This window comes from Nelusetta ayraudi, unplaced genomic scaffold (genome assembly GCF_046127955.1).
Source record: "Nelusetta ayraudi isolate G7.1 ecotype Tasmania unplaced genomic scaffold, CSIRO-AGI_Nayr_v1 ptg000063l, whole genome shotgun sequence".
NCBI lineage: Eukaryota > Metazoa > Chordata > Actinopteri > Tetraodontiformes > Monacanthidae > Nelusetta > Nelusetta ayraudi.
Genome location: NW_027466113.1, coordinates 1,779,419 through 1,807,397, shown reverse-complemented (window position 1 = coordinate 1,807,397; position 27,979 = coordinate 1,779,419). Strand labels below are relative to the sequence as shown.

The 27,979-nt window shown below is 44.0% G+C and overlaps 1 protein-coding gene across 3 annotated transcripts; it reads left to right on the top strand.

Annotated features, from left to right (window-relative positions):
- The first annotated feature begins 1 nt into the window (after window position 1).
- znrf2b (zinc and ring finger 2b) lies at window positions 2-27,953 on the top strand. 3 transcript variants are annotated; one of them, XM_076041177.1, is made up of 5 exons: window positions 2-994; window positions 12,857-12,952; window positions 22,877-22,982; window positions 23,956-24,030; window positions 24,111-27,953. In XM_076041177.1, the coding sequence occupies exons 1-4, from the start codon at window positions 568-570 to the stop codon at window positions 24,011-24,013; spliced, it is 687 nt and encodes a 228-aa protein (XP_075897292.1). In that variant the 5' UTR covers window positions 2-567; the 3' UTR covers window positions 24,014-24,030; window positions 24,111-27,953. The 3 variants fall into 3 exon arrangements, with proteins under 3 accessions (XP_075897292.1, XP_075897293.1, XP_075897294.1); XM_076041178.1 differs by having other exon boundaries at window positions 24,108-27,953; XM_076041179.1 differs by lacking the exons at window positions 22,877-22,982; window positions 23,956-24,030; window positions 24,111-27,953 and adding an exon at window positions 13,677-15,640.
- The last annotated feature ends 26 nt before the right edge of the window (window positions 27,954-27,979 follow it).

Sequence of the window (27,979 nt, the reverse complement as noted above, 5' to 3'; positions counted from 1 at the left end):
GATGTTGCGCTGCCTTGACGGCCAGCCCTCTCCTCGGGAGTCTTCTCGCTGCGGCTGATAAAACGCTTTTTTTTTTTCTTTTTCTTTTTTTTCACATGCAGGACTTTCTCTTCCGCCACTTCCCTCTTTCGAGCGATGCCTTGTCAGCGGGGGAGGCGTGACGAGCAGGGCGGCTCTCCCTCCCTCCACGCCGCTCGGGGGATATGGCGGGCCGGACTGTGAGGAGGGGAAACCGGGCGGCCGGAGCGCAGCGGGTCCCCGGCGGCGGCAGCGGCAGCGGCTCACACAAGGACACGTCCGCACGTTACCTGCAGCGCGACCGCAACTACAAGCGACGAGGCGGCGAGCGACTATGGTGACGCCTCCCAAACTTTCCCCTTTCACACCCTCAGCACCCCCCGTGTCGCCTCGGCTCGCCTCGTCAACTTTCCGCGAAGTTTCTTGCCGTTTGTGATGTAGCTACGCGCGGCCATCTGCTCGCGGCGTAAATCTGGCGCACTTGTCCCGTAGAGGCGGCTTGTCGTCGTCGTTGACATTTAAAGCCGGAGAGTCAGCGGGAAGGTTAACATGGGGGCAAAGCAGAGCAGCCCGGCTGCCAACGGGCGGACCAGAGCCTACTCGGGTTCGGACCTGCCCTCCAGCACGTCCGGCAACAGCGGCGGCAATGTCAGCAGGACTAACGCCGGCGGCGGTGGTGGTGGGGTCGGTGGGGGTGTGAGGTACCACGCGTACGGCGCTTCCGGTGCGTCCGGTGCAGGCACGGCCAGCACCAGCCAGCACCTCGGAGCCAGGGCAAGGTCGGTGGGCGGGTCGGGAAGCTCCGGGACCAGAGCCCAGTCCGGCATCAACATTCCGAACAGCAGCGGAGCCTACAGCTCCCAGGAGTCCGGCGGCAGCAGCAGCAGCCCGGAGGAGGCTGCGGACCGGGAGCAGCAAGGTCCCCGGCTGATGATCGGATCGCTACCAGCACACCTATCGCCTCATATGTTCGGAGGTAAGAGGGCAGGGGGACGGGACGGGACGGTGGGAACAGCGTGTGCTGTTGACACAGAACGTGAGTGACTGATCCGGAGTGACACACCGACACCAGGACGCAGAGTACACAGATGGGCCCTGCAGCCTCAGTGGGGCCCAGAGCAAGATTCAGATAAGAAGACCTCATTCACAACCAGTGCAAACCCTTGTTAGCACTGCCATCATCATCATCTTCTTCATCATCATCATCATCATCATCATCATCATCATCGTCAATATTAGTTCACAAACATTAGATACACAAGGTCACTCCAGGCCAAAACGACTGCTTTACACTCATGTACCTTACTGGTAAGTGCTGGTAAGTCACACTTTTACCAGGTGAGTGTTTGTTTGATTGATTAGTTATTAGTGTGTTGCGTATTCCCACCTAAATATTGTGATTATTGCCAGAAAGAAGAGGCCTGATGAGCGAGTACATTGTTCCTTCCACAGATGCCACTGAAGACTCAGGCTGCAGCTACGGAACATTTTGGTAATCGATTATTCTATCGAATATTCCATCGATTCAGAGTAATCGGATAAAACATATATTTGCTTAATTAAAGCCCCCCCCAGCAGAACGCGGCCATTAACGTCAGTGTGCAAGTTCACACCAGATGTACCTGGTAGCCTTGCCACAAGACCGGTTCCGTCTTCTCACGATTTGCATTGGGCGCATGGCCTGTGATGGAAGCACATTGTGCGAAATGTGAGCTTCAAATTTAATTAAATGACGCCTCAAGGCAGATGAAATTCCTCGATTATTTTTTGTAATTGATTGTTGGCAGCCCTACTAAAGATGCAGGGGTGTGTCCTCAGCCCTCTGTTGTTTTCACTGTGTTTGGCACCTCTAGTTCTGATTGTGTTGTCTTTGGAATTTGTATTTAATTGCTTGATTAGCACATGGGAATGCCAGTTGTTGTAGAGTATGGATCTGACTCCGATAGACGCTTCACTTTTCCTTAATTTCTCTCCAATGGTGTTGTTTTCTCCTGTTTTTTACATCATGCTATTGTTCTACACAGGTCTTGGCTGTGTCAGTGTATGCTTTTTGCAGAGAGTTAGTTCCGTAAATGTGAACAGACTTGAGCGTGGACTGTTTTTAAATGAGCGATGTGAAGGCTCCAGGTACACATGTTCTAGTTAATGATTAAGCAGTGGCACGACTGATAACTGAGGTGAACTTTTAGGGAGTCTGGTTTGTTCCTTGTGAAGTGATGTAAGCTGAGGGCTGTGTCATGTGAGTCGCAACAACTGAACCATCTGAACTGGTCGTGAGTCACACGAGTAGAAATGTTCTGTTTACTTGAAATGGTCATTGAAAAGCGCATTCAAATTCATACAGTTACCATTGCAAATGGTGTGCAAGTTACATTTAGTGTTTTTAGGGACTGAGCCAGAGAAGGTCAAACTTGCACTAGATTTGTCCTGTTTTGACTTCCTTCTTCTCCTTCTCTTCTGTACAATAGCGTCAAACGCAGATTTGACCCCTGGGCACACACCTCAGGATAAATTGGAAAATAATTCACACCAATCAATCAAATCCTCAATTGTTTTGCTCTTCAAGACATACGTATCACACACTGACGTCCTTGACCGAATCAAGCCTGGAAAGTCAAAAGTAGTTTACATTTTGTCACTGTGCATTTCTATAAACTCTCACCCATTCCTTAAAGCATCTGATTGATTTTTACATAATGGCTTCTGCTGTTTTATTCTTTGCTCATTCTGTCCCTTTAGACCTTGGGGTCAGTTTCTTCAAGCAGTCAATGAAAGGGAATAAATGAACAAAGCAGGCGTGTCACAAGGGCTTGAGGTTTAACACAGCTTTAGTGTTCTGACATAAACGCTGAAGTGTTTTGTACACAATTATTATCATTTTTATTGAATATGTCTGTACTGCAGTTGCAAACTGTTCAGTTCCTTTTACCTCAACCAAGACTTACACTTCAGTAGTTTGAAGTATGTTCCACTACAAACACCTACAAAAAACATCCATTTCATATTTATGATGCAAAGAGTAATAAACCAGCAACACCTTGACACCAACAGACTAATCGACTTCCCTGAATGAGGTCATCAGTCAGTGGACTTCCTTATTTGTAGTTGAGGCAAAACTGAGGCTGACCTGCCATACTCAAAACCAATGTAGTTTTCTCAATAAACGTCATCCAGTTTACAGCTTTGGGTAGAGCGTTATAAATCTTGAAGCACTTCAACACCAGATATGTTGCTTCTACCTTATTTTATAGGTTCATAGATCAATAATTACAAAAGACTATCCATGTCAATAGCCATACAAATGTTCAGAGAAAAAACATTTTTTCACACGTTTATGTACCAATGTCTTTAACAAAGTCCCATGTGTGCACAAAAAAACTAGTCTTCCACTCAAACCCAAGAATTCCTTGAGGTTGTAAATAGTTGTTGCGGCGCTCGCTCTGCCAGTAGTGCCACACCACATTTAACACCCACAACAGTCCGATAAAAATACAGCAGGCCAGTGTACTACTATTGAGCGCAAGTGCCGACTCACTGTTCATTCTACTCACCCAAGTGTGCTGAACGCTGACATAGCACAGTGCCCCTGAGAAATTTAAGTTTCCCCCAGAATTAAATCGATTCCGCATAGCAGCTTGACGAATTGCGTGAAGAGGTATGCACTTCATTCTCTCCAAGTGCACCTCTTTGTGCTCACAGGGTGCGTGTTTAACTTGTCTCCTCTAAACGTCAGGTAAATCCTAATCAAAGAAGAACAGAAGCCTCTTTGAAAGTCACCCTGCCTGCCTGTAGAAGCAGGCCGTGCAGTCCAAACTCTTGTTTCCTTCCCTGCTAGAATGGAAATGTGCTTCTATTGTCACTGAGGGATTTGAATAGATACAGATTTCTATCTGCCTCACAAAGTCGTACAGCTCAGCATCCTGGTTTGCTGAAAGGCTTCTGTTCTCTGTCGCACCAACTATCAACTTTAACGTAGACGCTCCAAGTAATCTGGGCCTGGGCTGGAAATAAAGATTTAGGGGATTTTGTCCTCTTGCCAAGAAAAAAAAAAGTAATTACCGCTAGGTCATAAGTCCGTCTCAGTTGTACTATGTTGTTGGAGCTTAACAGCAATATCGACACTTTTTAAATTAGCTATTTCATTTTTTTTAACCGTTGTCCATTCATGCTGCAACCTCCTTACTGTTATATGACCAAAGCAAAATGTCATAACTGCAGTGTTGTATCCTGCTGACTAATATAAAGTCGTCCTTTAAACAGCACTTTCAGAACAGGCCTGTCACTTTCAACCCATTTAAGAACTACAACACTGAATGTGATTGGTATTCTATATTCTGTAGTAAGACCAAGGTGGTCCACGTCACGGATGAGAGGTATGCTTATGCCAAAGTACTTGCATCCAATGCGGCACTTTTTTATGCTGGGGAAATAAAAGATTTGCGTCATTGTCAGATATAAGGTCATAAAAATTGGATTGTGAAGCTCTAGTGGTGTTATTTCATTGAGTGTCGCATCACACACCGGCTGTGTCTAGTGATATCGAGTCCTTACGGTCCTGCGTGCATGCTAGTGCATGTGGGTTGTTATGAATAGCAAGAGGCAACCGCCTCGACGACAAGCAAATGCTCATGTAAATAGCATGAAAAGCTGAAATGATGCTGGATATATAAACTCTGAATTTGGAGGTCGCATGTTTTGTTTTGGTTTACACGCGTCCACTCGTCATTAACAGATCAGCCAATATTACTTGGTTGTATCTATTTGTTTTTTGAAACTTTTGCACTAGTATGATATTATACTGCTGATAAAAAATTAAACCTTTGATGGTCCATTGGCATTGCTACAAGGTATCTCATGCAGGATCAGATTTTCCAGAGCCTGGTCATGAAGACCACCACTGGGGGAAAATAAAGAAAAAAAAAAACATTTTTGGCATTTGACAGCGTTCAAAATGCTTCTGCTCCCTCGATGAGAGTATCCATCTGCAGCGAAGGAGGGATCTATTGCTCATCTTCTGGTGAATTCACAGCGGAGCTGCCAAAGTGGCAAGACAGGCAAGAGAACACTGCTCCAATTACTGGAAGAAAAAAAAATGTTCCTTTCTATGATTATTCATTAGCACGTACAATGTGGCACCCACCCACTTGTTCAGACTGAGAACAATAATAATCTGTGTCACTGGAGACACTATGAGCGGACCAACCCCTGCGCACGGCCGAGTCAAGGTGATGATATTGGTCGAGCCAGGTTACCTAATCTCTCCTGATGGGCTAAGCCAGTGGCTACCTAACGTCCACTCCTAATCTCTGCTCCTGAGAACCTTTATCTAAGTGCTGCTTGGAGACTTAGCCGGTGTCTCTCTGCAGGTGGAGGGAACAACAGGCTTTGGCTTTGCATCACTTTGAACTCCTCTGTTTGTAGTTCGGAGCAAAGAACAACAACACACAAAGTGCTTTGCCTGACGTGTCCAGACATTTAAGTGTGGCATAAATCTCTGAGTGGTGTCATCTGCTTTCAGTCAAAACATTGTGTTTAAGTTTTCCTGCTGATTGACCCCGACTGACCTTACACACGGCTGGACCACAAAGTAAACACACTGTGGACAGCATACATTTTTTTTATTTATTTGTGTAACTCGGCAAGACTCGCCTGTGTAAGTATATTGTGGCAACACTCATGCAGCCACGCTCGTTTCACAACCAATCAGCAGGCATTCTCTGCCCTGACTGTTTGTGTTCCAGACCGAGTCTCGTGGCCTGTGATTAACAGACAACTTCACTGGCATTTATGCAGCACACAACTGTATCCAGGCGGTCCTAAAAAATAAAACAATTCCAGTGCGGGCCCCCATATGCAGGTAGAAAAGAAAAGAATAACATTTACACAAGTAGGTCTCGATTGTTCTTTTAATTGAGTTTTTTGTGACCTGTTTAGCTTCAGACCTGCTTATCCTATATTAATAAAAACAATCAGTAATGAAATTCAGGAATATTAAGTGCTGTATTTCTGATGCATTACTCAGCTACATCTCAGTGTCATATATCACCAGTCTGCCTCCCACCAGTCTTTGGCGGTGACTGAAAATCTTTCAGGACATGTGTCTGTTAACGTCACCCTGCTTTCCACAGGTGCTAGAAGCTGTCACCCATACGCCCATTACATCTTGAATTGTGTCCTTGTGGTCGTTTTTGGCATTGGCAAGCAAGTGTATTTACAGTCAACTCTTGGTGATGGCCACCCAACATGTCAGGAACAAATTGGATATTGATTTTATCTATTCTGTAATTAAAAACCGTAATGTAGAAGCCAATGTTTTTCCGATGTTAGTAAATCATATTCAGGAGGGAGGAGCTAAAGAAGGCGCAGGACTTCAAGTACTTCGGGTCAACAGTCCAAAGCAATGGAGAGTTTGTGAAAGAGGTTGTTAGGGCGTGTAAAACAGCGGTGAGAGCAGCAGCGCTGTTTGGTTTAGAAACAGTGGCACTGAGGAAAAGACGAGTGGAGGCAGCGTAGGAGGCAGCTGAGATTCAAATTTTCAGCTTCAGATGGAAGCAGGTGATTAGCTGTGGTGATCCCTAAAGCACAAAGGAGGAGAAAAAGAAGAAGATAGCGAGGCATAAGCCACGAAGTTGCGGCACTCATAGTTTGCAATTAATTTTTTTTAATATGTTTTGAGGATTTTTCCTGATCCTCGGTGCGTTTTGTTTTGGTTTTTTGGTCCTAGCAAAATCCACAATGTCGCAATGAGATGAAAGATTCATGGTATTGCTTATTTTTTAATGGTCAGAGAGCCATTTTTGTCCACACTGGCTGTGATGGAGAGTGCTTTTTGTACCAAATAACCATACTCTGACCCGAGGTGGGTATTTTGGTCCTTTTATTGCCGCCTCGCGGTGCTCTGTGTTTGTGTGCGACACTGATGTTTACTAAGTGAGCGGTGGAGAGTCCGGGCCACTGACGTACGTAGAAGGCACTGTTACATTAGTCCGACGGAAATAATCATTTACCCTCTTTAAGGCCATTTCCCCAGCAACTAAAAGCACATTAGCCCCCCTTCCCTTCATCATTCAATTTTCATGTGTCTTTTTTTTTCTTACCCTTTCTAACTGCACTGGAGCCCAGGTGGCAGTATTATGAATAATAAAAGAGAACTGTCTCTTAGCCCTCATATCTAGGGACAGACATGTGTCATGCTTCCTCTAAGACAGCGCTTGAGTGGTTAGTTTCTCAGTGACTGAGGTCATACATATCTTTTGTTCATTTGATAAAATACAATTTCAGGCCAACAACAACAAGGAACATGAAGAATCCTCAGTTTAAACTGACACATAATCGCTAAATGTGGGCAAAAATTTGAAAATGAAAAATACAAATGAGAGGTATTGTTCTCTTCTTCGAACGTTGCTTCTCGTGACATAAGATACTTAAATCCTCTAGTCTGGTACACAACACCCTGTTAATTAAGGATTTTCAAAACCTACATTAGCTTAACATCGATAACCACCAACTCTGGTAATGTCAGCTTCTTTGCAGACAGGCAGTTAGCTGCCAGTAAGGCAAAAATACCAATTGTCAAGTGCTGTGCATCCCGAACTGTAATCATGTTGTATTGCCCTCCAAAAAAAGAAGACTACAATTCGGGCATAACTATAATTGAAAATGAGACCATGGGTTTAAGCAACCAATGTTTTATTCGTCCGTTTTCCAAAATATGACGCAAACAGCAGTGGGGCTTGTTTCAAGGTCAGGAAGAAGCTGCCCAGTGTGTGCGATGCCCTGCCGTGAGATAACGTCCTTGACCGACTTGTTCAATACCAACATCTCATACAACCTGCCTCTGGTGACTGATGGTCTCATTTATGCCAAACAGTCCAAAAGTTAGCTTCAGAGTGATTACTCCTGCAAAAGTCTGAGCCTGAGGGTTAGACTGTTTACACACTGTTTTCACATGCACTGCTGGAAATATATTGATTTTTCTATTCGTGTAACACTAGTCATTCACTTCGGGGCCCAATCTCTCAGAATGGACTTGCTAGGGGTAAGGACATCTTCTTCCAGCGGTTCCATATTTTATTTATTTGTTTGTATGTTGATTTTTTTTTTTGGAATGAAAATATATTGTTTTTTTTAACTGTATAACTGCTGGTTGGTTGGATACCATGTCACGAAGAAAAGGCTAGAAACCCAATGCCGCTCTAATTGTCATGTAGCATAGTGCAGTGTAACAGAGGATGAATTGATCACTGAAGCACCGTGACCTTGCCGTCCTGGATCGCAGCCAATCTTCATTAACATATATCACAGTAACTGTAAACTGCATCCTGATATCCATCATATTGTTTGCCAATGCGCCTCGCTGCTGGTTTATGACTCTGTGCTTCGTGCAGCAGACCCTTCCCGTGGAGCAATCATTTTCCGACACGTCAGCGCGCATGGCAGTGGAGAGCAAAGCAGAAAGACACAGCGGATGCAGTTTGGTCGGCGTGATTGATGTCTGGCCCCTGAAGGCCCTACCTGCTCTCTTTATTTGCCTCTTATTGTTTTTCCAGTGGTTTTTCCAGTATTGTTTTTCCCTTCGCCGTTGCGTGAGTTGCGCTGAGCTTGAGGGTTGGGGTGGGGTGCAGCCAGCCATGTCCACAATCAGTGAACCTATCGATATAATGGCGATTCATAAATCCAACTTAATAGCACCAGAGTCCAAGATGTGCTGATTCGGATCCTTGAGGGAAGCAGAGTTAACCGAGAGTCTTTTCAAACTGCTGATGAGGACCACTGATGTGGAGGCTTGTACAATTGTACTGATGATTGTATTTGTCAGAGTTCTGAAGCTGTGCCATAACTTGAGAAGACCTCAGTTTCGCTAAGCGTCAGCACAACTATTACAGCGGTAAATGAGAGGTGGATTTCTTTAAAATGCACTTCAGTGTAATGCATTTTGTGGCAGAAAATCAAATGGAAACAGAAAAAGTTAAACTTGCCAAAGGGTAAGAACATCAGATGCAGATCACTGCTGTTAGGACGGCCTCCCGTTTGGTTGACACAGCCAAGCTAATTCTACGAGTGTTGAACGGGATTGAGGTCCAGACTGCTGGCCCGCCATGGGAAAATTCTTAAGTTAAACCCGCTATCTTGGAGGACAAGTCTGTCGAGATATGGGACTGCCACCGGTTGCACAATTTCATCACAATCTCGGCACTAATATGATCCAGTGATGATAAGATTGTTTATCCAGTGAGGGAGATGCTGCCTCTCTCTATCACAACTTCCTCCAAGATGTTACTCTATCAGCACAGCAATCAGCTGGATGTTGTCTACGTCTTCTCCACACTTTGACCCAATGATCCAACAACCACCGACAGAACGTGGACTCCTTACTGAACATTCATCCACACAGTCAGACGACAATCAGGCACCTGGGTGTCGGCACCTGAGTGTCTTCCAAAAGAGTCAGTAGTGACAGTAAAAGAAGCTGTTTGACTTTGAACTAGTCCACCAAACGCAAATTTTTGCACCTTTTGCACCACGTTCAGTCCCAGAATCACATCTGTACATTTTTAATGAAGTGACATAATAAGGGAATGGTAAGTGTGTGCATTGCCAGTGTCATGTAATCCAAAGACATATACTGCACATGCATTGTTTTGCTGATCTCTATGAAGTGAGTCTGCTAAATCATTCATCTTTCCTGGTCAATGGTCTAGTGTTACATGAGACCTTTGAAGGCCAAAAAAGGAAGATTTTTTTTTTTTCACATAACCCTTGTGTATGCCTGTGTGTGCGTACATAGATAATGAGAGTGAAGGATTTTTTTTTTTTTTTACTCTAAACTGTTAAAGTAGATATCTGTTGAAATGTTGACTTATTAGGTTATTTATTGTTATTAATTATTAGGATATTTCTTACAACCCCAATAAAACCAGTCTTTCTAGCCATCTGTGTTTTATTTTTAATTTGAAGGCGTCGTCCTTCAGTGTTGCAACGCCTGCGAGTGTGTCACATCAGCGGTGGCCGTTTCTTCATTCCCAACATTGGCCCATTAAAAACAATGTCGCACGTAACTACTAGCGATTATCTCCTGCTCAGCCAAGTGAATTATCGCTCACCCACATTGGACTGCGCGCCAGGAGGATCACTGGGACGCTGAGCCGCGATAATGAGGTGCACGACGTCATTTGTTGCTAACAACATTCTCACTGTTTATTTGGATTGACTTACTCACTTAATTCCATTTGTCTACTTTGGCAGCTCGGCCACTGTGAACTCCCCTCACATTGATCCCTGTGCTTGGCAAGACGTCAAACTTTAACCCTTGAATTCATCTCCGTTCACCACGTGTTTTTTTTGTTGTTGTCGTTGTTGTTGTGAAGTTTCTGAATGCACATAATACCCTTCTCAAGTTTAGCTAAGTTAATTACAGGTGATTATTGTCTTGAGAGTCCAACCCTACCTGTCCTTATTTGACTTAAATTGACATCCTTATTATTTAAGGCTTCAACACCCCAGCTACAGCGTTCCGACTCTCATCATTATATTTTTTGTATTATATAATAATAATTTGTGACATTTATTACTCGTTTACAGTGTTTTCAACATTCGTACGTTCTTTTTTGACAAGTATTTTTTTCTCCACTCTGGCTTTCAACTTTTTACTCGGCTCCACGCGAACGTAGATGAATTCCGACGTGCCTTCACTGTACAAGAGGAAAATAAAAGTCTTGATTTTGAGATTAATCAACGTTAATCCCCGTTTTCTCTTGTCCAGCCTCATTTCACGTTTTTCCTACACCAGCTGTGTTGTATTGGCAAAACCATGACTGTGTTCTCAGCTATTGTTGATGTGAGCCGTGTGTGTCTGTGTGTGCTCGCGCGCGTGTGTGTATACACATATATGTTCTTCCAGGCCTCAGAAATAAACTAGAGGAGTCTGTAAGTCAAAGACAAGTCGAAGCGAAGGTGCAGGACTTCAAGTACGAAGGGAGTCAATCAAGTCTTGTTGCATCTGCAACTGTCGGTATCTTGTCTCTGGTTTCTCTTCTTGTTGAAACTCGAGGAAAAGAAACAAGTTACCTTGGGGTCAACATTGGCAGTTTTTAAAGTTTTTAAACCCATTATATGTTTTATCGGATAAGAAAAAGCATTTCAACCTCTCTTCATTGTTTCAAAGACTGACGCCAATTTTCTGCAAATGCTCCAGGCTGCAGCAGGTGCTTTAGGTAACAAGCCTTTATTGTCCTAACGATCGGGCTCCGGAGCGCACAAAACCAAACACTCTGCCGCAGGCCCACGTTAGAGCGGCTGCCTCGTTTATTTTCCCTTAACATATTCCCGCCTGGGAAATTGAGTTTAGGAAAATGAAAGCCCCGAAAGACGGAGCGTCGGCGCTATTAGAGGGGCGGCGAGTGACAGAATGCATCAGGACACTCATTTCCTGGAGAGAGCGCCGCGCTCACTTGGATGCGGATGAGTCATCGCTGCTGCACAGGTAGCACCGGGCTTCAGGCTTGACCGGCGGCGCCGAGGGAAGCTGGAACTCTCTCTTAACTCACGTAGAGCAAAACAGCTGCTGTGGAAGGGGTTGCTCAACGGAGGCCAGTCTGATAGCAGTGGAAGCTGTGCAGAGGCTGATTCTGGGGCAACTGGGCAACTGGACCTGTTCTTGCCCCAACTGAACCCTTTCTACATTCAAATGACCTAGATGACCTTCACTGACAAAATTAAAGATGGGACATATTTTCACGCATACACTGAATTTTCAATGTAACAATTATATTTACTGATCTCCTTTATGGGGAAATATTTTCTCTGCCTTTTTTCCCATCCCATTCATAGTTCACCTCAACTACACCCACTCGGAACTGCGGTGCTGTACCCAGGGAGCAGGCAGGGTTTTGGAGGTCTTGTCCAAGGGCCCTCAGTGATGGTGATAGATAAGGGTGGTGACAAGCAGTGGCCACTTTGTCCGCCCAAATCGCCCATTGGTTTGGGCATTCAAACCAGCTCCCGATCACAACCTCGCTCTTCCACCCTGTCGTCCGCCGCTGCCCAATATCTTCCCCTTCAGTCTCTTCCTGTCACATTTGGCAGGCTGGCAGAGGCTGTTGTGAAGTTAGGATCCATTCATGTTCAAGCCTCTCTGTGGACTATACCATTAATTGCAGGATCGCAGTGTAACACCACCGACACAAACAGGCAGCCAACTCGATTTAATAGTGAGAGTAATTGTTGTTCCACCCTTGTTGGTGTCACAGATTAGGTCAGTCAGAGCATTTCACGCCACAAACAATGTCAGCAATGTATTTTGATGAAAGTACTGCAAAACAACATTCCAGAACACAATTCGACAACTACGGTAGTGGAAATAAGTCTTTGAATTGTGCCTCGTGCATTTGTGTTGGACTTTATTGTGCTAAGAATCAGTCTACAGTCTCCAAATGCGGCTTATTTTAGTGCAATCACCCACATTCACCCACATGCTGCATTGTTCCGTCCAGCTCAGAACTGGATGTCTCTGCGCGATAACGTGCATCCCTTGCGACACATCCAAAAAAATATTTCCCTGGAACACATAAAACAATGGCAAATATTTGATGACATTGATAATGTTTTCATATGATCGCCCAGTCTAAGGTTTACGCCACAGGTGCCTTAAATTAACAGCCTGGATGATGACTAAAAAAAAATGTTTCTGTAAGAACTCACCAGTACATAGAAGCTCTGAAACCTATATATTGTCTTCAATGCGACAATTACCATTGCTATCCACAAATTTTCAAATGAGCTGCTTTACAAAAAACAGCTCATTTGACCAACCAAGAATCATGTGTTTGCTCTGTTGCAGGCTTCAAGTGCCCCGTGTGCTCCAAGTTTGTTTCCTCAGATGAGATGGATCTTCACCTGGTCCTGTGTTTAACCAAACCAAGAGTGACGTATAACGGTAGGAGCCGCTGTCTCGCTGCCGTACCCGTGAATGTCTCGGTCACAGTTTCCCCTTGACATCATAACACCCTCATTCATTCGGTCACTGTGTTTTGAATTCTTGTAAGCCTTTGTGCATGAAGCTAAATCTCAGGCAGTGAAAAAAAAGTGTTGTTAGTGTCAACAGCAGTCACAGTGATATTAGTAAAAGAAAAAAAAAAAAAACAACCCGAAAGTGTGAAAGTTTTAGACGGCAACCTGCTGATTTGCCTCCTTGTTTCGTGTTTGCTTTTGCTTGTGCTGCTTATTCCGAATATGTAAGTAAGGATATTTCGCTTTTGCTTTTCTGCTGTTTCATGCCCACTCGGCCTTGTGTGAAGTCATTCCAAATTGCTCACTTTATTCTTTAGAAGAAGGTGGGTCATTCCTGTTGCGTTCAAAAAAAAAAAAAGACGAGTGAAAGCAGGCAATCACAGCTTTGTGCTTATATAACTTGATCCCCCGTCCACGGTCTGCTTTCCTGTCAAAATCTTGTGTAATCTCTGTCACTTTTCCAAAAGTGCAGACGAGCACTGTGTGCATGCCTGAGGGCAGCGATCCTCCTCCGGGTTGAAAACGATCTGCGCGGCGCTCTCGGACTCATGGGCAGGACAAATATTTTGAAATGTCTCGGAGGAGGGGAAATTGTTCTCATTCTGCTTTTCGCCGGTTTTTCAAAAACGAGACATTCCGTTCCGCTTCAGACGCGTCACGTGGCACAAGAGCGCAGACCTTTTCTTCAATATTGTACCGGCAGATGTCCCCGCCACATTGACAAAAGTTCCGGAACATCAGTCATAACAACTCGTAACAAAAAGACCTCATCAATGTGCTCAGTGCAACAATCTGATGCTGTTTTTTTTTTTTTCTGCTTTTCAAAATTGACTGACATTGAACACTTTGCAGTGGAAACCATCTTGACGCGTCTTGTTTTCTTTCCTCCGCACATTTGGCCATCGCCTTGATAGAAAGTTTGGGGGGGGGGGGGATAAAGATGATTTAGGAGGACAGGCGACCTCAGGCAGGGAAACAACAGAGAAGGGCAGGAAGAGGACGTCAAACAGGCAGCAAAGGAGAGCGGCAGAGCGAGCGATAAGACAAGCTCCCGCACAATAGGGACGTCTGGAGAGAGACCAAGTTCTTTTTTTTTTTCTTTTTTTTTTTTAACGTTTTGCCACAGTTCCCGTGATGTGCAGACGAGTGTTGGGGAGACAGCTGAGCCAGTCAGAGCGTTCGCAGGTGGGGATTAACAACCAGGCTATCGGCTTCTTGCAGCAGAGCCAGAAACTAAAAAGAAAAAAACTGTGAAAACCCAACTGCAACCATTGTTCCTCCGCTTGGTTAAAATGAGCTTCGCTCTTATTGTCTCTGAAAAACAAACCGGCGAAGCATGTGGGACGCCTGCACGAAGTGGACGGGAAAAAAAATATAGGAAAAACTTCCACAGGATTTATTGGTAAACATGGACACTGTTGTACAAACATCTTTAATTGGCTCAAATTCATAGTAGTTTTATCAGTCTGTTATGTTAAATGTTAATCTATGATTTTTATATTGGTAAAAGCTTAATATACAATATACTAGCTTGCGTCCTAGAATAAACCAACAAAGAAGAAGGTTGACAAGGTATCCAGGTTTAGGTGCACAGGCCACTGTAGTTCCCTGGCAAGCTCGGGAGAGGCAGGGTGAGCGCTGCAATCCAAGATGTAACCACTTGATGTCGCTGTTTCCTCTTAAAAATCTCCAAATATTACACACTTGACCTTTAATAGTGGGGTTTAAAGTCATACCTCCGTTATACACATCTCTTATTTGCTGATCTCACGTACATATTTTACTCAATGTCCCCTCAACACACGCAACAGTGCGCTTTTATTAAGAGAGACCAGGACGCGTAGTTGACATTGACCACATAGTGCAGCAGGCAGCTGCTTTGTCTCCCAGTGTGATTTATCTGTGCAATTTGACTCGCGGCTCCGCTCGTCTCCCCGAAGATACGCTCAACATTTCCTCTCCAGCCGAGCGTGTGACAGGGTGCACAGCAGGTTCCTCTTTAGGAGAAGCGACTTCCTGTTCAGCTGGCGCATATTCCTGTCCCACTTCCCGTCTGCATGTCATGCGACACTCTGATAGCGGAAGCAGCATGTTAGGTATATTAGGGAGGTGTATGAGGTGGCTGCTTGTGTACCAAAGCCGGACTCCTCCTCCTTCCATCATGACCAGTTTGCTTGTGAAATTGAGTATGAAAAAAACGAAAAATGAGTTTCGTAAGTATTTACAAAAAGTATTAGTTTTGTAAATACACATTGGATATTAAAGGTCCAGTGCGCAAAATGTAGCTTGATTTATGATTTTTATATTGGTATAAGCTTAATATGCTGCCCATAAATAAAAATGTATAATTGCAGTGCAATAATAGTAATTTGATTTTCCTACCATTAGAAGGTCGCGGTATTCAGGTTTGGGTGCGCACGCCATCGTAGCTCACCGGCAAGCTTAGTAAGGGGCGGGAGAGTGAAAGCACTGGATGTCACGGTTTCTTCTGCAAAATCTCAAAATATTACACACTTGACCTTTAAAGGGATTTATTGCAAGTGCTGTTACAGAAGGAGCACAAAGAGGATGTGGACCTCGAGTCCCCACATGCCAACCAATCAAAAAAAACAAACCCAAAAAAACCCAGAGAAAAAACACAGAATTTGCATTTTGCATCGCTTTAAGGCACTTTCGCTAGGAGAGGCAGAGCTGATGAACGGCTCCACCTGCTGCGCCAGAGAGCCGTCTGAGGAACGAGGACAAATGAAAGACTCTGCGGTCTTATCAGCAGCAGAGACGGTCAAATACATGTTTTCACTTTAAAAGACCAAGAAGTTGTTTTTTTTTACACTTCTAAATAACGGCAAACAAATAAATAAATAAATAAGTAAAACTAAAAGAAACAAATCTTCTTTTTTCGCTAATTGTTGTTGTTGCGCGCTATTGAGACTTTTTTTGTGAAGGCTATCGATGAAAGCAACTTTTGCATAGCTTGTTTATTGTGCATGGTCCTGTGCATCGGTCTCAGCCTTCAGAAAGCCGTTGACCTATTTTCAAGATCGAGATTTCTTTCTTGTCGCTCAACTCGTCACTGTCGTTCAACCAGGCAGGTCTTCAGACGACTCAATGAGATAAGATCTGATTTACTGTCTGTCCCGAAAGGCTGACAGAAATTCTCCTTTTGACAAGGCCCCTCAAACACATTCACACAATTCCCATCAAGACACGTGGGCATTAAGAACAAATTGAAGGGAAAACAAACCCACTGTGAAAAAACAGTGACTGATATGGGGGAGAAACTTGAAATGCAACTATCTCAGGGGGCAAAATGAGGACGCTAACAATCAGAAGGCGAACATTAAGTCAAATGAACTCAAACGATCTGAGTTATAGCAAAATGCAACATATTGTAGGCATATTGTCTCACTTGGTGCAATTTGCTCAAAAACACCCAGAGCAACCGGACCGATTATAAAAAAAAAATAAATAAAAAAAAGCCCAGTCAGCACGCACTTTATTGCTTTTTAACACAAAGTACTTGTTAATGATCCATTTCCGCGGTGGCGCTCCAGCGACGCAGAGACTGGAGGAGAGGACTTCCCTCGCGGGAAGGGAACCGGTGTGTCAGCGCCACATACGGGCTCGTCTGTGTGTTGTTTACGAGTTGTTTTTTTTTTCATGACCCCGTTTTAAGATCCCTCTCCAGCCCCCCCAGCCCCCGCTGTGAATCAGTCTGATGACACTCACTGTCAGGAAACACGCTGCCGCCTCCCAGTAAACAGCCAAGGCTGAAACGACACATCAGAGGTTCACCTGCCACAGTAAAGCTAACCGCCCCCCCACCCCCACCCCCACCGCCCTCTCCCCCTTCGTCTCTTCCTCCATAATCCCTGATCCTTCACGCTGGAGTCATCACAAAGGTCAGAGGTCGGCGAGGCATTCGTCAACTGCTGATGTGTGTCACAACATCTTTAAAGCAGCCACCATACGTTGCCCTCGGCCAGCGACTGGGAGTGGGTGTCAAACTCAAACTCACAGTGGGGCCAAAATGTCAAACTTGGGACAAAAGTCGCCCGGCCAACGTTGATATGAACAACGACGCCACGAGCAATGTTTTGACTGGCAGGCAATGATATGCTGTATTATGATAGGTTATAGTTAATAATAATGATTAAACGGTAATTTGACTATATTTGTATATATATGTCATTTAATTCTACTCGTCATTTATTAGCTTTTCTTTTCCTTAATCCCCCCCCCCCACACACACACACACACACACACACACACCTTTAAAAACCACCGCTTTAGCTGCAGCTTTCAAGAAAACTCTCCGGGCTCATTGTTTTCGATGATCACGGACAGGTTGCCCGTACACTGGGGGATCGTCATAGAACCAATTCGGCAGCTGTTGGTCGTTGAACAAATTGCCGTTCTGTTACCACCACCTGCAGTTACGTTGCTCTGGAGCGCTCTTGAGCAAGACGCGGAGGGCCAAATTGCTGGTGGTTGCGTGCCACCGGTGGGCCGGTGCCTACGTGAGCAAGGGGATTAATGCTGATATCACCTGTTGCTGTACAAACAAGGCAACCCCCCCGCCCCTTATTTACCTAAAGTTCAGGGCTGAAAACAGGTGAACAGTTTTTGGGAAAACACGCAGACGAGTGATGGACTATATAATGCCCAGACATTAAGAGCATTCATTTGCTCGGGTCAGTGTGGTATCAACACATTTGAAGAAAATGGTACCAAGCAACTTGCCATTTGGAATTTGGCATAACTGGCGTGTATGTGTGTGTATGTATATGGAATTATTTATGGCAAAACTTCCTTCCAGTTTCTTTCTCCTGCTTCACGTCTGTCAAAATGTGATTATATGGTCCTGGTTAGATTCACGTAGAGGAGCTTCGAGCAGACGAGAGTTATGGGTGCAGCGGAGGACATAACCAAGTTAATATGAAATGGTGTGTGTGTGTGTGTGTGTGTGTGTGTGTGTGTGTGTGTGTGTGTGTGTGTGTGTGTGTGTGTGTGTGTGTGTGTGTGAAATGTTTCAGCCACCAAAAACATCTCATTTGAATAAGCAGCATCCTTCTGAGGCTTGTTGGAGAGCCAAAAGTCGTAAACCCTGTCGAGTAGCAGCGTTTGAAAATTTCCGCACAAAAAAGACCCACATTCCACATTCGGAAGCATGCGGGACTCGGACTGGGAGGACCCTGAGCCACTGGCAGGCTTTTCATATTTTTGATCTGCCGTTGGTCTTTTTGCATGTTTGACTCATATATTTATTTTATTTTTTTTTTTTTTAGCCAGTGTACAGACGTCTCTCCCTCGCTGGAGAAATGTCAACACTTTCCAGTGGCGATCTTTAGATTAATAAATCGTGTTTAATCCAGGCTGCACATTTTCTGTGCTGCAGAGATAAGACGGCCCTAATTTAAAATTGAAGTTTTAACCCGTCGTCAATCTTAATGCTCTGATCTTCATGTTCTACTCAAACTAAAGTGAGTTTAAACCCATTGAATAACCACCTTATACCGTTTCTTAAATGATGTGGCGTAACTCACATCATTTCCTGGATCGGTAGCAGACTTGGTAACATGATTACGTGTATCATATGTGTGTAGATTTCTCACCAAACAAGGCTAAAAAAAACGAAAAGTGTCCAAAAAGTGTCAAAGCAAATAAAATGATCATTAAAATATGCGTTTAGTATTTTGGGGGATTTTCAGATCTTTGTTCTTTGTGACATCACAAAGGGCAGACCTGCATGTCTTAACACTTGCGTAGAATAAGCGAAACAAGGAAATGGTGAACTTTTCTCGCTCAGGCTTGACAGATGCACAGACGAATGCTAGAAGTGATTTTCACACTTGTTATTATAACTGGAAACTGTATCTAGGACGTAAATAAAACGTGTTCAGGGAAGCACCCAGATATTCTGAGTGGAGGAAATCCCATCATTGAGCCATGAGCGTGACTGTGCTCGGAAATCACCGCGTGACACAGTGTTATTTTGAGAGACGGTGCCAACACATCAGCAGGACTTAGGCATCAGAAAGGGTTTTGGGGCCACTTGTGTGAGTGTAGCTGTAGGTGACGTTAGCAGGTGCTAGCCTGCACCTGTTGTGCAATGGGGTGGGCAGGACACAAGAAATGAATGAATGAATGAATGAATGAAATCCCCAAACGTCCTCATAATCAAAGCAAATAATCAAGAATTCTTCATACCTTCCCCTGTTTGCCTGTCCATAGTGAATACATGAATGAATGAATGTATAAATGAATGAATGAATGAATGAATGAATGAATGATCGAAATCCCCGGAAATCAAATCAAACATTCCTCTAAATCAAAACAAATAATCAAGTCCTTGTCATACCGTCCTCCTTTTGCCTGTCTGGGCGAATGAATGAATGAATGAATGAATGAATGAATGAATGAAATCCCCAGAAACCAAATACAACATCCCCATAATCAAAACAAATAATCTAATATTCTTCATACCCCTCACTGCCTGTCTGGGCAAATGAATGAATGAAAGAATGAATGAATGAAATCCCCAGAAACCAAATCAAACATCCTCCAAATTAAAGCAAATAATCAAGTCTTTGTCATACCTTCCCCTTTTTGCCTGTGCAGGTGAAAACATCAATGAATGCATGAATGAATGAATGAATGAAATCCCCGGAAACTAAATCCAACATCCTCCAAATCAAAGCAAATAATCAAGTCATCCTTATACCTTCCCCTTATTGCCTGTCCAGGCGAATAAACGAATGAATGAATGAATGAATGACAGTCTGCAGTTGTGTCATCGCATGAAGAAAAAAAGAAAAAGATGTTCCCGTCAGCTGAGCTCTCAGCGATCCGAGCGCTGCAGCCCATAATAACTGGCCTATGTGGGTTAATCCACGGTTACGTAAGGCCGACCGGCCGGCCGCCTCTAATGACTCTGTGTTTTGCTGCAGGTGATTTGGCGGTTGAATGGCGCACGCTCAGACTCCCACTTTGGAGGCGGCGCCGTGTACATACAAACACACAGTGTTGACACACATACTGTACACAGGGGTCGGCAGAGGTGAAAACAAAAGAAGGCAACCGGGGCAAATGCTCGTGTGTGTGTTTGTGTGTGTGTGTGTGTGTGTGTGTGTGTGTGTGTTTAAAGATGTGGAGCAGTGACTCAGTAGTTGAGATAGTGAGTCTTCAGAGTCAATATCTGCATCTTTAAAGTGAGCCAAGAATGAAATCCTGCCTTCGGGGTCCTGGCGGAGACACCACCACTGCAAGCTAGCACGAGAAGCATCCAGTGAACTTACACTTTGATGTAATGACGGTAGCATGTCGCATGTATTCTGAATACACTTAATGCAATAGTAATTTTCTGTGCTACTATGTACTATGGGTTAGTTGCTATGCGCTAGCGTACTGGGTTATTTTTTATTTGTGTTCTTTATTTTCACTCTGATGCATTAAAGTGAGTGATTTCTTTACACAGGTAAAAAAAAAAATAAATCAGATTGAGCTGCTTAGTTTTATTTCTATGTTGTGGACAAACCTACACATCACGCACACCTGTATGACGTTTTATTTTGATCTGAGGAGATTCATACAAATAGGGGTTGGTGTGAAAAATTTCTGATTTGCTGAAAACTCTCCAGATAAATACTGGTGTTGTTGTTTTTTTTTTGTTTTTTTTAGCAGCTCTTCTCCTCCAGGGCCAGAGAACGACAGGGTATGATGGATCTCATGTCTAATATTTATCATCTTATTCTGGGGAAAAAAAGTCATAAAGTTGTCACTACATCAACTAATATGGATCCCGGGCTATATTTAGCAGCTCGATTTGGCTACGGAAATCTTATTGTCCTCCATTAACATTGTATAGTACGTACCTCTTCACAGGGCCTTCTTGTACAATCTAAAACTACTTTGCCAAGCAATATAAGATATGGCTGTTTTTGTTGAGTGCTAATTTTCTTTAGACAATGTCAGCATTGTTTTAGCTCAGAGGTTGAAAAATTAAACCCAAGGAGCTGATTTGTCCTGCTTTTTGATTCTCATTTTCTCTCGAGCCAGGTCATCTGAGGTTACTTTCAGCAGACCAGACACACTGTAAGTCACAGAGTCAATATCTACGGCGACCGTGTGAATAAAGGGGTCATCCAGCCTCCTATTGGAGGACACTACTGTGTCGAACACGGTGGGGGAGTGTCAGTCTCCATAAATTTAACCGCGACAGTGTGCGAGATGTTTCTGCTTAGTGTGGGTTGACCTTGGGCGTAGCTCTCAGCTAAGACAAGGTCAAAACATAAAAAAAAAAAATGGTTGGACAGAAGGTCATTGTGGGGAAAGATGTCTAAATGGATAAAAGAGCAGGAGTAACAGTGAGGTCCTCTTCATGGTCATTCTTGTAAGGAGGAGAATTAACTTCCTGGGAGAATCCTAAATTGTTTTGAATTGAATACAAAGACTGTCTCTGTCTCGCTGTGTCAAGCTGAGTCTCATGCCAGAATAATATCATCTTTGGCCAATGCCAAGTATTACAAAAAAATTCTGAGAATTCATCTACAAATAAGTTCATCATCCATCGAAATGATCAATTATTAACATTTAACAATTGACCATTAAAAACGTAACAATTTATTTGATGCTTTGACTTCCAAAAGATTTAGGTATAATGTTAATTAGCTGTTATAGGAATTGTAAATAGCTGCCACGCCATCTCCTCGACCGCTGTCTCGAGGTATATGAGTACTAATGTGACCTGGAGGAGAGACTTCGTGAAGACATGAGACATATTCATCTTGGTGCAACCAGGTTTCTGTTCGGCTGAAAAGATCAACATCACGTTCACTTCATCAAATCGTTAACCTGATATTTATAAATCCATACGCATGTTCTTTCTATTACAATTAATCCACATGATGTTACTATAACCATTCAAAAGCCCCAACACCAGATTTAGGCTGTGGTAGGTAGACGCAGTTGCTGTTAGAATCACTGCAGTGTAGCAACTGCGACTCTGTTTCCTGAGTGAGTGAGTGGGTGGGTGGAAGCTAAAACATTTTTTAACTAGACCACTAGATAAGAAGTCTGCACCGTCCCAGGTGGGCTGAACGCCGTCCCCCCCTCCTAACAAGACCAGACTTGCCCTGGAACGACTCCCAAGTTATCTACGAAGCCCACCGAGTGAGTCATTGTGAAACCGCCCTGACGACCAGCGGCGAAAAAAGACGACGTGCGGCTAAACAGCTCCTCGCTGCTTGGATTTGTCCTGGAAGGAAAAACATATCTGTTTCGCTCAACAGTAGGACACATAATCAGGAATCGGGGACGTCGTCCACAGCGGTGTTGTTGGTTGGCGGCGCGACTTCATCGTTCTTCTCATTAGCTTTCCCACAGCTCCACCTTGAGGATGAAATGTGAACTTCGCACATGACTCTAATGACTGCAGCAGCGCCGCTGAGTAAATAAAATAAGTTGATTGGGAGGATAATATAAATATCAATGTAACTGCAGGGGACTGCAGATGAAAACTAGCCTTTTGGCTAATTCTGGCTTCTTCTTTTTTTAAAAAACCATGTCTATTCATGTGTTTTATAAAATAGTATTGTCCCCTTTCAAATAAAAAAAATAGAATATAATAGAATAATGTTTATATGTGTGAATTAAAAGGCAATGTAAAATGTGAGCAAACTACACAGCTGCTGTTTCCCGTAGGGAGAAACCTTGAGAAGGACAAAGGCCGGTGTGGAAGTGTATTTTGCGCACGTGATCAACAGTTGGGAGTCGGGAAACTTAACAGCAGTTTCTCTTTAGACGTATTGTGTTGATTCGTCCCGTGTCTTTTTCTTTTCTCGTCCTCCAGAGGACGTCCTGACCAAGGATGCGGGAGAATGTGCAATCTGCCTGGAGGAGCTGGTGCAGGGGGACACCATCGCCCGGCTGCCCTGCCTCTGCATCTACCACAAAGGGTACCGACATCAGTCAGCCTCCCTTAGCTGTGTCTGCTGCTTTACCGCATATGAGCGAAGGACACACAGCCACACACATTCGCACACACAGTGCGAAGCAGCACTGGCAGACAGGCTGACGTGCTCCAGCTAGTGGAGGTGCTGAGGACGGACTGAACTGGGCGTCAGCTGTCATCAACAGCTGAAGAGTCTGACAACCTGCTGGACCTGCTGGTAGGCAGGGCAGGCAGAGCAGGCAGAGCCCCTGACTGCCTGCTCGAACCTCGAGACCCCAACACAACTGAGGCAGGGCTCAGTTTGACACTGAATTGGCCAGCAGCGTGACGGAACAAAGTACAAATACTTTGTTACTGCACTTAAGTAGATTTTTCTGGTATCTGTACTTTATTTGAGTATTTCTTCTCACATAATTTTAAATTTCTTTACACAAGTCTGTACTTTCTACTTCTTGCGTCGGAAAAACACGCTTGTTGCCTTTGCGGTTAAAAGATACAAATTCTCTTCAAAGTAATTCACTTGTCATATTTGTTGTTGCTTGAAGTGGAGCCATTTGAACTATGCTGTTGTGTAGTCATATACACAATTGGATCAGGGAACCCTTTTACTTAGTGCTTGAGTACCTTTTTTACTTAGTAAATTATTATTTTATTTAGTACCTCAGCTTTGGGGTCACTGTTAAGTTAATTTTCAATACAGAGAAAAAATTATCATGTAGAAAATAACATGTGTAAATATGTATGTAAGAACGTATGCATTGTTTCCTGCATTGCAGAAAAGTATTACCGGTACTTTTTAGTACATTTCAGAACTTGTATTTTCATACAGTTACTTGAGCAGAAGTCTTGAATCAGTACTTTTTTCTTTTACTTAAGTACAGAAGATGAATACATACTTTTGTCACCTCTGCTGACATATTTATATATGTATTTTTATCTATGTTTCACCGTTTCCTCCCTGTGTTTTCTCCCTCCAGCTGCATCGACGAGTGGTTCGAGGTGAACCGATCGTGTCCAGAACATCCGTCAGATTGAAGCATTTCTCCGCACAGGTTCGCTCCTCCTGTCTTTCCCGCTCCTTTCTTTGTCTTTCTTTCCTTCTATCTGACACTTCTTTCCTTTCAACCAGCAGCTGCTGCGGACGGAGACGTGGAGCCGGGGCGGGGGAGAAACGCCGGACGCTGACCACTGTGATCATCGAAACCCTCCCACCACCCCCACCTCCACCTACCGAATAATGTAGTACCGCAGTGTGCCAAATCTCATTCAGATAATCTTCAGGGATTTTTTTCTTTTTTTTCTCTCTCTCTCTCTCTCGCTCCCTCTCTCTTCTTCATGTCTGACTTGCACATCCCACACGGACTGATCTCGGCCTCTAGCGGGGCTCGGAATGTGCAGGGAGGCCATTGGACAGCGAGCGTCAGCTGATATTGCACATCACGCAGAGGAGGAAGGGGAGCGGGGGGGGGGGCGTGTTTGGGGGAGGCCCGGGGGAGGAGGGACGGAGGGATTATCTCTCCTCCATCGGCATTGTCGGTGTTTCTCAAAGTGGAACCTTTGTGTATAACAGACAGTGACTTGGAAGCTTCTGGAAGTGGAAGATTCCTTCCAGCGGTTCCACAATCCTGACATTTCCAGACTTTGAGAAGCACCTCGTGTCTACCAGTGCCTTGTCGGACAGAGTCCCAGAGAGAGAGGGAGAGAGAGTGAGAGAGAGTCTCAACCCCGCTGGAGCGACTGTGGAGCCCAGAGGGCACCGCCCCGACCCCCCCCACCCCCCATCACCCCCCTCCCACTGGAACATCTGCGGCCAGCTTGGACATTTGAAGCAAAAGCTGCTGCAAAAGAAAACGATGCCAATCAACTGTGAATAGACACGATCTCACACACACACACACACACTGTCCCTCTCTCGATCATCAGTGATTTTAAGATGTAGACCTTACAGAGTTAGAGGTCCCCAGGTCCACAACCTGTCTCCAGTCCTTCCAGGTTGACCAGCCTTAAACAACAGACATAAACGGCGAGCAGTGCGTTTGCTGAGATTCTCCTCAGCCAGCTGCGTCGCGGCTCAACCGTGTGGACCTGTGCTTGAAAAACACATGGGGGAAGCAGAATCATCTTAAATTATCTCAAGCCAGTGTTTTTCAACCACTGCGCGGCGGCCACACGAGTGCACCGTGAGAATGTCAGGTGTGCCGTGAAAAATGATCCAATTTCACTTAATTGACCAAAAAAAATAATTTTCAAACTTTCCACCAGGGAGTGACTTTGCTTTTAGGGGAATGTGAGCCCACTTTTCCCCCTTCAATTCCTGCATCTAAACAGGCTCATCAGGTTCGACACTGAGTGAGTATCAATAGATGAAGACACTATGTTGACAATATTAGGCTAAAAAGTGTCGCTTTACGATATTTTTGGTTGGTGGTGTGCCATGAGATTTTTTTCAATGTAAAAATGTGTCGTGGCTAAAAAAAAAAAAAGAAAAAAGGTTGAAAAACATTGAACTAAACACATAGATTCCATCTTTTTTTTGTTGTACTGTTTTATCGGAGGGCGACATCAAGCAGCTGCTACAGATACCGTGAAGTTGAGTCTTGGGGTCCTGACTCTGGAGATGTGTTTTTTGACCTGAAAAGATACAGGCGTTTTTTTTTTTTTTTCTTCCCCACAGCGATAATCAACAAAATCTGTGCGTTGGCAGCCTCTGTGATGTAAACTTAAAGATCTTAATGTCACATTCAGTCATCCCCCCCCCCCCCCCATTATTTTTTGGTAGGAGAAGATAAGAATTGCTTATTGCTGCTTCTACATCAAGAGGTCTTTCACACGTCCGATAAGAAACATTTCAACTGGCCCTCAGTTTGTGTTTTACAAGAATCGGATTGACTGTCAGCGAGGAAGACGTCAGAGGGAACATCGGTGCTTCTCACTTTGACTTCAAGGTCCACTGTGGAACATTTTAAAGGGATCTGTTGACAGGAAGGCAGCATGTATCTCCAGTAGCCCGGACGTGGGTCTGCTCAGGGTTTAGAGATTTTCACCCCCCCCCCCTGTTATCACCGCTGCTAGAAGAGACGTGAGAACAAGCAAGGCATCAGGAAACAGGGATTATGTGCAATGTCCCGTCTTCCTTTCAGCTGCTACTAAATCTGACGCAGTGGCCTTATTACAAATAAAAGCGATGCCATAATGTGAACTTTAATTCTAAATTACGACCAATCTAGTAAGATCTGTATCAGTATTTTGGCATCTGGTTGGTCAAATATCAGCCGACTGCTTTCAGTTGCTGGTGAAGCTTCACTGAAAAACGGCCCCTGTCCAAGTTACCAGTGGAATTCTAGGGGGAGTTTTATGCGGTCGGGTTGGCCTGAAGATCTCTACCCTGGCAGGGATAGACACTAATGTCACAGTTTTATTCCAATCTTGAGACAAGAGCATCATCAACGTGGTTCCCAAACTGGTAGTAACCTCTGTTTTTCTTCTCTCCCCCCCCCCCCCCATGACTCAAAATCTTGTCACTGTGTTCAAACAGTGTAATTATATAATTATAACTAAGGTTGCCGGTTGCTGGCTGAGACACAGAAAGCGCTCCGTCTCAATCCATCCCCTTTATTTTTGGTCCCTGTTTTTTGACTTTTTAGAATTTTATTTTTATTTTTTTAACTTTCCGGCATTCTGCTCTGACAACATTCATTCTGCGTGTTGTACTGTTTTGTTTTTGTTTTTAAAATAATTTAATAAAAGTTGAAAGATGAAGAGAAAAAAAATGGAGGTTGCCAGGAGTTTTGGAAGCCGCTCTGATTTAGCCTCACAGAGATTAGCAGCCTGCTGGTGTTCTGGGCAGCAATATAGGCCGATGCACTTCTCACAGGGGCTCTAACAGAACCTCTGTCTCTTCCTCAGTCAACCATCTTTCTCGAGTGATTCTCAGCCCGTCGTGCAAACCATCCATTCCAACGGTGAAACCTGGAGTAGAAGGTATTGCTGCATGAAGACGCAACAGTGGCACGTTGATGATTCACCTAAACTACAGTAGCAACACAAGGCCGACCGTCGCCTTTTACAAGAGACATTCTTTTCCTTTTCTGAGAAGGTCCAGTCACTCATTGTGGCATTGCTCCATTTTCCCTGGTGTCTCTGAAGCTTTGTGGCAACACGTAGAGGCGCTGAGACTGGACTTAAACGCTTTAGTGGAGATGAGAGCGCTAACTCTGTTAGCGTTAACTCTTTTAGTGTTAACTTTGTCGGTGTTAACTCCGTTGGTGCTAATTCCATTAGCAGTAACCGAATTAACACTTAGTGCTAACGGTTAGCGTCAACTGTGTTACCCTACCTAAACTTTGTCAGTGTTAACTCTGTTAGAGTTAATTGTTAGTTTTAGCTGTGTTAACTCACATAGCGCTAACTTTGTTAGCGTTAACCATCTCCAGGTTGGAAAACATCTCGGTGTGATACAGTGTGTTCTTTTCCCTGCTTGCGCACATACTATGTTGTGTTATGTGTCCGGAAAAAAAAAAAATTACAAAATAACAACAACACAGAAGACTGTTGGCTTGTGTGCGAAATACACTGGGGTTTAGTTGAGTATGACCAGTTTTTGACTTGTGCTGGGTGTGCATGAGATGCGTAAGCCTTACATGAGCTACTTTAGAACCAGTCAAGCACTTTTTTTTTTTTTTTAGTATTTTCATAATTTATTCCTCGGCAGTTCTGAGCCCCAACAAAACATTTACCTGATGAAATGTAACGGAGAATGTGTGCCGTTTAGTATGAAACTCACAAAGACAGAAAAATAATAAATAAATCTGCATATGAGTTGAAATGTTTTCTGTAAAGACTGTACAAAGAGCAATTAAGAGTGAGTCCTTTGGATACCAATCATTCTCTTGTACTTCTTGCATTTTTATGCCATGCTATATTGAGTTTGAAGCTAATTCCCGATTTTTGAGTAAAAAATTCCGCTGTCTAATCAGTCAAGTGTTTGCTGTTTTACTTTCT